At 35.8% G+C, this 12,894-nt stretch overlaps 1 protein-coding gene across 1 annotated transcript; it reads right to left on the reverse strand.

Moving 5' to 3' along the window:
- Positions 1-306: 306 nt before the first annotated feature.
- LOC131771799 (mitochondrial genome maintenance protein mgm101 homolog) lies at positions 307-6,439 on the reverse strand. Its single transcript, XM_059087667.2, has 5 exons — positions 6,249-6,439; positions 5,021-5,127; positions 3,965-4,068; positions 3,297-3,500; positions 307-2,335 (listed from the first exon to the last, which is right to left on the reverse strand). The coding sequence occupies exons 1-5, from the start codon at positions 6,431-6,433 to the stop codon at positions 2,183-2,185; spliced, it is 753 nt and encodes a 250-aa protein (XP_058943650.2). The 5' UTR covers positions 6,434-6,439; the 3' UTR covers positions 307-2,182.
- Positions 6,440-12,894: the final 6,455 nt, after the last annotated feature.

Consider the following 12,894-nt stretch of genomic DNA (forward strand, 5'->3'; position numbering starts at 1 on the left):
TTTCTGAGGCTTGCTTTACCGTGATGACCGGAGATCGCCATGATGAGCGAGCCGCGATGAACTTCAGCATGATCATATTCGCTCAGACACCGTCATGATTAGTATGAATTTTAACAGTTATGCCAGTTTGGTTATATTTTTCATCATTTCTGTTTTGTTCTGTTTTGTTTTTGAACACTGAACTTTATATACTATACGAGTGTTAGCTGTTTGATTTTTATTACCGTACGTAAGCTTGCAATTTAACTGAGCGTGAAAATCTTTAAAACTCGGAATGTCTATTTTGTTTTTCCTTTTAATAACGTAAATTACGGCGCCTGGTTTGTTTACAAACCTTTGTTTGGTTGTTCTGTAGCTACTTGCTGGCTCGCTTGTTCCGAAATTTCAGTTTCAATTATCGGAAAAAAGCTAAAAAGAAGTCACGGAAAAGGTTGAACATATTACAATTTGGCAGATAGCGTGAGAGCTTTGGCTCAGCTCTATGCTCTATACTCTCATAGAGCACGCTCTTTTAACCAATGACAGTGCGCGTTATATCCGAACTTTATTATAATACTTTAAGAGCTAAGACAATAATGCACTGTTTAAATCGTACAAGAATGTAATGCTTTTATTGACTTGATTGTGTGACTTTTCTTTCAATAAATACTGTTTGCTAATCAAAATGATTTGAATTTTTCTGATTTCTAAGTGAGTCATAGTGTAAAGAATGATATCTTGTTGCGCAGCTAAGTTATGTTATCTCAGTTTGCATTTATTTCACAATCACACCTCTATTAATATCCCAACCCCCAGATAAATATTTCTAGAGCACAAGTCGTATTCTTCAAAATTCAGTGCTTTTCAAAGAAGTTTAGATATTGAGGTCACCATGAAAATCAGAATGCCTATCAGAAGTTCACAAGAACAAAGAAACTTCATTCATCTTACTTTAAGTACTTAATAATACAACTTTGATAAAATCTCCCTGAGGCTTGCTGTACCCTTTGCAGTAACCCTTACCCTCAATCCACCCATTTCAGCTACTTTAGGTTCTATGATGAAATCCATTTTTGTCCTGTCCATTCTTTTTCTAATTTCCTAGACTCCTTCCTCTGTTTGTTCATTATTGAAATACCTGTATTGGTATTGTAACACTTATTAAACAACACTTTTCCAGGACCAGCTGTTATGATTTTTAATGCAAATGAAATGTGTACATTCAGATTCCTGCCTTATAAGATTAATAACTGGCTATAAGAACATCAAAAGAGGTCATGTCTTCCCTGACTGAACATCTTATACTACACACTTGACAACTACTGGGTGCTGTTGCATCTTTGTACCTTCAGTAATACATCATGTACATCTCTATGGACATTATGTATTAAAGTTATCAACTCATTTGACATGAAATATCTGGGCTCTGAATTCTGTCTATGAATTTTTAACTATTCAATAACATGCCTTACTTTGCCATCTGAAGACAGAAAAAAGTTGAGAAAAACTATTCAAATGTAGTTAAAAGGCAATTCTGCTGACCTGCTGGTAGTTTATTGTTGAACAGTTGACCACCATGACTTGTGGGTAGCTGTTCTGCACTTTAATCAAAACTATAACAAAATTCTTGAATACCATTGATTATGACCAGCCTGATTTGAGCACTAATAGGACAGTGTATGTGTCTTGCTTGTAATTGGACAGAGTAATAGGACAGTTGACACATCACACCTGTGTAAATAGACAGTATGTGTCATGTGTGTGGACTGTAGTTACACATTTTGCCAAGTTAACTGTCAGTTGTTTTTTATGAAAATGTATAACCAATATCTACATTCTTTCTCAGATTTTGTCATAGTTTTGATTAACTGGTAACAGGACTTTGTGTCGTCCAATTCTGTCATCGAACTCATGATTAACAAATAGACTCCTGCTTCACAGTTGTCCAATTTTGTCAAGCACTCATATGATAGTAAACCAAATTAGACTCCTCTCAGTCCTATTACCATTATTTACAGTAGGTAAAAAATGTTACAGGTCCAATAACATTGTTTGACAACGTGAAATCCTTTCTTAGCCTGAGACAAAACTGTCAGAGTTATTAACTGTTTGTGTAAGTGTTGGTGTTGTGTAAACACCATTGACTGTCCTGTGAAATTGGCCTTCAGTGATTTGTTGGAAATATCTGTTTACTTTACTGAAATCATTTCTCCTGCTGAGCAACTTCCTTCCATGGATATTGAAAAGCATGTGTTGACTTTCTGTCTTTTCTCCTCCACAACCTCTTTTTATCTCTTGTTCGCACATTTTCACACCATGTGTTCAGAGCATATTTGTCCTTCCAATCAATGATGAACTATAAGAGATTGAATGAAATAAAACACATACTCTGAATCATCAAAACATGTCTGCTTTATATTGAGAGAAAAATAACAAAGGGAGTGTAACATGAATATGGCAAGCAATCAAAGCAATAGTAAAAGATATTTTTCTCTTTTTCCACCACATTTTTTCATGTATCACATAAGAGAAATAACCCTGCCTTCTGAGCAGCAATATTCCTGATCAATATTCATCATAATGAAGTACTTCAATCCCTTTGTAAAGCACATCTCCTATATTATTTCCTAGATTATTTCCTCATGCTCTCATAGGTTTCATTTATGGTCTAAAGTACAAGACCTCTATCAGCTATGGATAACATGTCCCATAAGACCTTGCTGGCATGATATCACCAGGTAAAGTGAGACCAATTTTGCATTGGCAGTCTTTCCAGAAGTGTCAAATAACCCAATATTAAATAATTTCTGATGAAATTGAGTGTGAAATAATAATTTAGGATGTGGAACACACCAGTTACAAATCCTAAAGAGTATTCTCATCTCAATCTTATCACAAACCACAGTCTAGTAAGAAATTTCCTTTTTTTTATTGCATTCTATTGTGCTAATTGGCATTTTTATGTTTACTTGTATCTTGAATGGTCAAGTTGGAAAAGGTAATCATGTAGGGCCAAGTAAACTTTAGGATTTATTAATATCATGCATGTTTCAAATGTTGGAGAAATTGCCTGACTTGCCCAGTGACAAGGGAAGTGTCTTTACCTGTCTGAAAAACAGAAATGACACAGGAAACATGTGATAACTTGTTTATGATATAAAGGACAAAATTTTCTCTCATTAAGAAGGTCAAAACTGCTGGGATTCCAGAGGATCTATCTTAATTAATCTTACAAAGGATTCTTGTTAACAATAGCAAGATAATTACCTTAAAATAGATCATTACCAAATAAATATTAAATAATTAGCAAATTCTACCTGTGGATCCCAAAGCTCACTGGCAACTCCAAGGTCTTTACAACATCTCATCAATGCATTAGACTTGGCAGCCTCCATAGCTTTTCCATACACCATGTTATTAGAGGAATAAAAAGTGTGTTCACCAACAGTCTGTGCAACAAATCTTCCCAAACAAAATAATGCATACTCCCGCACAATTAGCTGGCTGTTGTCTTTATCATTCTAAAATATAAAATAGTGTTATCTCATAAGAAGAAGTTTTAACAAAATAGATCATTCATCCACATTAATGCTGTATTCCTATAATGTTATGGCATATCACAAAGTCAAGTATCTCATAAACTTAAATGGCACCAAAATGAAGAATGAACAAATGAGTGAAGAAATGAATTAATTGGAATAAATGAGAAAAAATTCCTCTCAGTTAAGTTTCAACAGGATACTAACTCTGTCTGTAAATATAATGTGATTTATAAAATTAAAATTAGGGTGCTTGAAGGCTACTTATGTTGTGATATCTCATTGAGAATAGCCAGGTCAGACTACTTTTACACCTGATTTTCTTGTTTAAAGACAAATAAAATAAGACCATCACATGTTCATACAAAGAGTCTCTGAGTCCAGTGGCTTTCAAAGTAAAAACAACAACTTGAAAATAACATTCTATTTCATTTGAAGGTATCTACCTGAAATTGAAGAGACTCGCCTCGTGGCACCAGTGCCCATCCACCTGGACCAAATGCTTGATTAAGTATTCTTCTATATTTTATCTCAGGAAGATAAATCAATCCTGCACAAAGATAGCATTAGAAACTTAAAATTAAATGAAATATTCACATCAATCAGACACCTTTTTGCTAAGGTTAAAGTTGGTACTAGTAATTTTCAACAACATATATAAAATAGTGAAAAGGAAACAGTATATTTGAATAAAAAATAGTGAGATGTCTCCTGCTATATCACCATGCAAATACTTTCTATACTCAGAAAACACAAACTCAGCAATTCAATATAGTCAAATGAGCCTCCATTAAATTTTCAAAAAAGCTTGAAACTAACAACTTTTTAAATTACAATCATAGGAAAGGTCCTGTCAATAACTTTAAATCTTTAATAAAAAATTAATATACTTAAATGCAGCTGGTACATAACCAAAAGTTACTGAATTCAAAAAGGGAAGAATTGATATTACACATAACAACCAACCGGTGGTACTAAATTTGAAGATTGCCTGAACCACCAGATGAGCTTAAGTGGTACATATCTATCTTGCTTTTATTTGTTAGATGTTGGGAACAAATACCATAACAAAGTTGAGCACACACTAGCCACTGGTTTATATACAACTATTCGTCAAAACCATAACAAAATTCTCACAAGTAATTGGCAGTGTACACATTAGCTTATCAGTGAACAATGTTTTGAACTCTTAATGCCTCATGTTTTTGTTGTTAGATGATATATGCCATTTGCATGCACTATTAAATAGACTACTGGGTTCCTTTTCTTATGGAAAAATGTCAATTATACTGTTTTTTATTTATGAATGTGTTTAAAAGTCATTTTTCATAGTTTTGAGTACTTGGTAAAAAAACTTGGCACTGTTTACTTTTTTCATAAAACCAGCTCCTGCTTCACGAAAATTTGATTGTGTTCATCATTTGTAATATTATAGATTGAATTGGACATCACTGCCTCCTGTTACCATTAAAAATATTCACAGGAAATGTTTTTGTCTATACCATCTGGTTTGATCTCAACATCAGTTTCATTGATAGGTGACATCAGAACTTGAATGATTTCTTGGCTAAAAGGTGTTGTTGCTGCACCAGAGAAAGCATCTGATAACCTAACACAAATTGAACAAGCTTTGAATAATTTTTTCACTCGGTGTCTTTTACACACAGCAACTGTCTCCCTCTCTGAGAGAGGAATGAAATGAATGAGGAATGAGAAATGGCTTTATGAGAAAGTGTCACAAACATCTCCAATCTATGACCCTCTCTCTTTTTTTAAAGTTCTCAGACTTACATGATCCTCAGCCCAAGCATTTGTACAACTCCTCACAATCAAAATCCCCAACACAAAACAAACTGTGCAATGAAGATAAAGAATCTTATCATTAAGGCATTAAGTGTGAGAGAATATTGAGTATAAGTTTCTGGGGGAAAATGTAACCACTATCCTGCTAAAATACATGGTATATACAATGTAGATAGTCATAAATGTCCATTTTTAACACTACCACCATCCTTTCTCAAAAATAATTCCAGAAAAATTAATCCAAAAGTTCTTATTTTTCTTTCTTTCCCAAACTATTGTGGACTGAAACAAAAGCCAGAGTTCAATATGCATATCTTCCGCTAGTTAAACCTGAATAAGTCAACAGCTTTGAAAATTCATTACAATCCATTTATTGCAATGATTTAGAGTATAACCTATCAAAGGATCCTACGTCAGAGGTAATCAAAGCTACTGAATAATGCCAATTTACTTGAGATGATATAGCGACATTTGAACGCTCGAATTTTCTCATAATTCCCATGAGAAATTTTAAGTTTTCCCTGATGGTGTTGAAAGATAGTCATGACTCACCACAATTCGCTTATATTCGTTCAGGGGGTTACAAACTAAGAATTACAAGAAGACACCGTGAGTATTTCAAATATTTTCTTGAAAACTAAGGTAAGGAGGTAATTCGAACGTTCAAACATCTCCATATAATATCAAGTAAATTAGCACAATACTGCAGCTTGGGTTAGCTGTGCAAAGTACAGAAATGCGTATCTTTGTTAAGATGTTAGCGAAATCATACGACAGTTTGACATCGTCGTGATAATATTTCGAAAATCGTGTTTTTTCCACACTTTTTTATTCTTAAAGCCCTTTCCTAAATTTACTCTGATCAGCAACTTAGGGGATCCACCAGTACACCACACAGTGCATTTGAGTTCATACGAATCAACTTACCTCTCAAAAGAATTACTTGCTGTTGACAAAGAAGACATCATGTCTTCCTCAGTTGATGTGTTTGTTTCTGTGGGTCTATGTTGATCATTTGACAAAAATCGAGTTGAAACTCGTGCACGAGTTAAGCAAACTGCCAAAGTGCCTACATTTAACCTATTGAGGAGAAGTCTTGGTATTGCCGCCATTTTGAATTTTAACGTCTGAGGGAGGACTGGAAATGACATACATCAGAGGTATGGGGCATTGAAAAATAGAAAGAGGACGCTCTAGGTTCAGTCGATGACCTGTTTTTTCAAAGCCCTAGGCATTTTTGTAACATACGAGTGCTTGAAGTAATTATGGCTCAGTCTTGAAAAAGGTGAGCTATTCAAAAAAGTTAACTTAGGCAAGTCGTAAGATGGAAAGTCTCTATTGATAAAAACAATGTTACTAAGTTCAAAGGTTGATTATAAAATTCAGTTGGACGTAGAAATGAAGCAAATTAGCAAACTGAAACCCCTCGAGACGAAAAAAAACAATGTTCTTTGTTCTCGTCTGACGGAAATATTCAGAAGAAAAAGAAAAATTTTGACAAGGCAGCCTGAAGAGCTGCGATTTACAGTATTCTCCCAATTGCGATTATTGACCGCAATCGATTTGACTACAATTTCTGACGGAAATTTCGGGTTCATCGTTATAATCTTTTTCATTTCTTCTCTTTAAGAATAGTGAAAATAAAGTCGCTCGAAGTTATCCGCTAATCATAGTTCCCAATGAAGAACACCATCGCTTTTCTCTCAAACAACGTTTGTACCCTTACATGAGCGAAACAAAGCGTCTCCTTTATCATAACCGAACGCATCTCGAACTAATATTCTCCGAACTTATCTGTGATTAAAATAATAATATCACAATCCGTTGTCCATGTTACAAAAGAGCCGACAAGTTTCCCGCGAAGCACCGTCAAAAACCCCGCTCATTGTCAAGTCTGTGTGGCTATTACCGCTTCGTAAGCCACGGGAATAACATATTTTCATCAGCAGATATTTCAAAACACCGGCGGTAGGATGAGAAGGACGACATATGCGCTCTGGACATCGCTTCGATTCGACTCGACCTCACTCGCCTGAAGCTATCAAAACACACAGGTAATTAGTTTTCAGCGACTAACACGTTACAATTGCATTCGTTACGGCTTCGTGAGGATTTTCCCTCGAAACTTGACGGAAGTTTAGATATATCTGTATGACAAATTCGTTTCTCGAGCTAGATTGAATAAATTGAAAGAAACTAAGGGAATGCAGCTGATGATCTATTGACTTAATCATTCTCGTTTTTGTGAGAACGTATTGAAATACATTAAAGCAAAGAACTCTTGAATGAAGCGATAGAACAGAACAAGAGGGAATTCTCAATGAGTCCTCTCATTTTTTCCTGAACAGAGTTATACATTTTTCATGACACTAAGCGGTTTCTTTGAGTCAAAATAAGCAATGAAACCGAATATAACAGGCGTTGATGTGAGGGCTTCCTTGTCATAAAAAGAGCCGGATCCGTGTCATCCGTGGCCAAACAGAACCGAAAACTCAACAAACTGTGAGCCTATACACTTAAAGCTTATAAAGAGTTTCCATTATTTAAAAATAAGGAAAATTTATTAGTCCGGTTAAAGTGAGTTTGCTTCGTGTCTTTTTGGAATTGTACACTACATTGCATCCTAAACGTAACCGCTCAGCTCCTTCGGTTACAAAGAGACTTACCACCGTAAGGAAATTACATCTTCCTGATTATTACCCCAAAGACTATTGTTTGTGCCGCCATGTGATACTTGAAACCCTTTTTTCCTAAAGTATGACGATGGATATATTTATTTTTGCTGAAAGTTTAACTGCTCTCAAGAAATATTCAGGAGGTCGGCAGCAACAAATTTGTCTTGAAAGTCATTTTGAAAAGTTTTTTAAGTGCATCGAAAGACGAAAAGTTTATCTTAATGATAGACGGCTTTGGAGCCGTTTTTGTTACATTTTTACTGGGCATATATGAGTATTGTTCATTTCGACAATTATATCTGGTTTTTGATAAAAAATCGTGCTTTATTTTTCCCATGAAAAGTTTCACTTCGTACTGGTACGTTTTTCATCTATTTTTTGCTTAAAGCACATTTTATATGAAACAAGACAAAAAATAAGTTTGGAAAACATTTCAGTTAAACTTCTCAGGGAGATTTACCCTGTTCAAAATCTCAAAGGGGCCGGTTTAAATTTCAAAGCTAACTGAAGGAAAGTAGAAATTCTCAATGTTTTGACATTGAAAAGGAAACCCACGGTGTCAGATGAAAGACAAATCATTCGAGAAGTCGATACATGCTGTTTAGAGGCTCCAAACCATGGTGATTACCATAAAAGAGTGGTATACTTGATTCTGAAAACTCCAGTAATGTTCTAAGCATTTTTCTAAGCATGATGAAAAATGGTCAGGAATACTTTTATTTTGAGCAAGCACTGGTTAAGGAGACAATATGGAATTGAATTGGAGAGAAAAAGCAAAACCATAAACTTAATCAGTATACCAAAACGCAGAATTTTTTGTTGATTCTCTCCCGTCGGCAGATCGACGTTTTCTCGTATATCGTCAGAAAAGAGTGGGGAACTGCGCTTAAGGAGTAAAACAAATATTACCCGACTTCCTTAAACTTATCTCGCTAAGCTAAGGGATGTTTCATTGAAAAATTATGCAGTTAAGATTCGGCTTTGGAAATTCAAACGTCCTAAAAAGACACCGCGAACAATGCCGACATAATTTGTTGGAATCATTATGAAAATTTGAAAGAGTCGGTATCTTTTCCTCTCCAAAAACAAAGAGGTTCACTTTACTACAAAGTGTCTGGTTCAACAGGCTCTGCTGCCATAATTGTTATTTTCAAAAGAGACAATTAGAATACAGAACTTTGAAAAGCTATGTGAATTCCTCATTGACTATTTTGCACAGCGAAAATAACCGCAAAACGCTTTTAACATGAAAGGATTTATGAAGCTAAAGATACCGAATTAGACAGCCGGCGACCCTCTTCGCTAAAACGGAGGAAGTATTAGAAAACTTATGCAGATCTACAGTCATATTGGCTCGGGTGGATGCTGCGATAAAGAGAGGACAATTTAAAACCTGATGCTTTCTTTTTGACAAATTTCTGACCGGCCTAACAGGCGCCCTTAAATTTCCCTCGGTAAGGGTAACAATTAGCAGGATCAATTAAGCTCACTCTTTTCGATTCTCCAATGTCTCGAATTCAATAAGCTACCTTTTTAAACATTACGTGAAGGAAAACGGCATAACTTCCACATATTTCTTATTCAGTAGCAATTAAAGAATGCTTCAGGAGTAAACTGCAGTGGCCGAACGGTACGGCATTCTGTTAATACTAGTCAATACGCGATCATCGCAGCTTTCCTTACTTTACAGAGGATGTTCAGATATTTCAGAGGATTTTTCAGGATAATCTGTAAGGATTTGATCGATTTGTTGCGACTTAAATTAATTTTTCCTAAGGTTTTTTTTTTCGCAAAAAAGTATTTATTCGGAAATTTTTTGTGCGATTGTTTTGATTTGTTTTGATATGAGATTATTTTTTTTGTTTGTTTGCGTCTTTGTCTTTTTTTGTGCGATATTTTGAAATTGGAATTATAATATCAGTATGATCAGTATTAGAGTTATTTAATAACCCAGACCAATGTACGTAGTCCAGTAATTTTATGACTAAACTTAGACTCAACGTGCGCTCTGCGTCCTGAGTTTCCCTACCAGTAACCAAAACTTTTCAAAATCGTCTTCACAAGTGTTTGAAATTCGATTATGGATACCACCCTTTTTAATTTTACTTAGCAGCGTGGGCACTGACCTAGCCAAGTCTCGATCTTTTTTATCCTTTTCTCTTCATATTTTGGCAGTTTATTTCCATTTAAAAACTAAAATGTTTCTCTAATTCGACCCACGTTGAACACTACTTTCTTTATTCGAAGATTTCATGCTTTTCAATTGTGCAAACTAACCAGACTATGTGGTCGGGTACAGGCGCTCGATGGATATTTTAGCTGACATCATGTTGACTTTCAGTCACATTTGCTGATTACACAGTAACCTCGTTCCCAAGGGGAAAGGCCAAAGGAGGTGGATGTCACATACAAACACGTGACTATAAATTTTGATTTTAAACCATTTTGATGGCTGATTAATCTCCCTACCTTTCGGAAGAGTCAACGAGTCACAAGAGGTCAATGTCATGCGAGATGAAGAAAGCTTTCCCTCCCCCTCCGCCAGTGACCAATGCAACAGGAATCTCTGAACGAATATCTAAGCTTTTCTGGCATTCAATTGTCTCTTTGAAACTAAAAAAAGCAAAGAACAAAAAGCTTATAAGCGCTTGTAGTAATTAGCTTAACTCGCCTGGCCCTCAACTTAAGACTTAATCACGAGACCGCCTATTTCAAAATATTATTTCAGATTCCTTTTCCATCACCGGAGAGGTTCTTTTCGTCTTCTTTTGCTGAGAGTAAAAAATACGAACAGGTATGCAATACGGCCTTTGCCGGTGTTCCATACAAATTTCGGTTTTCCTTTTATCGTAACCGATAGCTTTTCCCAGTTATCAGGACCATTTTCACTTATGGTCTAAATAGCTTTTTCTTCTTGTTGTTAACAGATAAGACTGATAATGATGAATTCGTTTCAAGCTGATCTTACTGGGAGAAGTTTAGATCTTTGAAAAGTTTTTTGTGATTTTCTTTTGATAAGAACATTCAGAAGACAAAAAAATTAAAAAGACCACTTTAAAACGCATGGTATTTTCAGAACAAGAACAAACGCCATTTTGATGCCTTCTTTCCAGATAATTCGAATGTTCCATGGGGTCAAAGTGTTTTAAAGAGGAACGAAGCCCTCCAAAAGGTGAGTTATTTCAGTACGTATGTTACTTTCTTTGAGAAAATTTTCAAACTTCGACTCTCAGTGACAAGGGAATTGAACAGATATGAAAAATGCGTTTGTTCGAAATATAGAACACTCTTGTTTGTAAAATACGTTTCCGGATTATTTTTCACGGGATTTTTGTTGAGTGTTATACTCCATGTGTAAAGGATGTCTACTCAAAAGCTTCCTTTGTATGGACTTGCGCTTTCACTTGCCATCAATGAGTTTTACCAAAACAAAAAATGGATTTTAATCGGAGGCACCTAAAAAAAAATATGTTTCAAGATCATAAAAATAACGGATGGTATTTCTGTGAAATTGGGCTGAAGTAATTCGTGTGTACATGTTTACTGTTGTAGCCTAATATGCTAAAGCTTATTAGAAGACATTCCTCTGTAATTATGGTTCCTTCAAAGTGTTTTGCGTTTTTTTTTTATCATCGACATGTCCGAATGGGAGTGCAAGGCAACTTCAAAAAATTTGTGCGAACTGTTCTTCAAAATCATTGGCAAGCACAGGTATCAAGTAATCGTACTTGATGTCGCAACTGGCGTTAAATAAAAACTGACGAAGTAATGGTATCTTGGAATGAAAAATTAACTTCTAGAGGTCAATGTAAATTTAGAAAGGTGTTCTAAAAACGATGCTGTGACATATCTAAAGATCGCTCGCTACGTGCAAAGAGTGGGAGTACTGTGGCTCAATACGTTGCTTTCCCAGCTGATGAAAGTAACTTACGGCCTGTGTTCCACTTATCAAGCGCTGCAGACTTAACCTTCGTGTGATAATGGGAATTACCCAGTGCTTTCTAGAACTGTCATGCTCAGTATAGTCAAAATGGGGGATATAAGAGAAACTTTGCGTATGATTCAGTGGGACTATAGAATGCATGCTGGGGAGCAAAATAACTCGGCGTTTAATTTCTACAAAACCACCGCTCTCTCTCTTTCAAGAGTTCATTAATCTGTTCGATCCTCTAAAGATAAAGGATTGATTTGTACCTTTTTTTATGGTCATTCAATATCACATTTGAGTGCTCAATTATGGAAGTAAACAACTCCCAGACAAGGCGCTTTGTTTTCTTGTTATATCAGCCTTTTCCAAAATATTGATCACATTCACATGATTGCGCTTGATAATGCATCAAAATATTCTGAACTACACCAGAATGATCAGTTTTACATTTGATTAAAGCGGCAAATTATAAAGTAAAGTATAAGAGTTAACCAAGGACATTCGAACGTTTACGATATCGTTACTTGGGTCACCATTCTTTTCTCCCTGACCCCTTCCCCACTTGCCGTAAGGATTTGAAAAGGAAAGACCTGAGAACGAGGGATGAGGACTATTAGCCCAGGTGTATCAGCCAAGAAAATTGCAGAACTTTCCGATCTTTTCTTATAAGTGGACTCACAGTCCTTCATATGAAACTCTATATAATCGCCAAGAGTGTCCGCTTTTTGCCGTTAATGTTGTGTGAAAACAGGCTTTTGCCTTCACAAATGAACGGACGGACGGGGACAACTCTTAAAAACTCTTCTGGGTAAAGGCTTTCCTTGGGGGCACTCGCTGGCTGCGGGGAGGTAACCGGAATCTATTACGGTTGCTGACTATCCTTGAGAGAATGACTAACGACAACAGGGTTGGCTCCAACGTAGATTTATTCTGCAAGCTCTACTACAACTTTGACCAGAACGGACCTGGC

The sequence above is a fragment of the Pocillopora verrucosa genome, chromosome 3, assembly GCF_036669915.1.
Source record: "Pocillopora verrucosa isolate sample1 chromosome 3, ASM3666991v2, whole genome shotgun sequence".
NCBI lineage: Eukaryota > Metazoa > Cnidaria > Anthozoa > Scleractinia > Pocilloporidae > Pocillopora > Pocillopora verrucosa.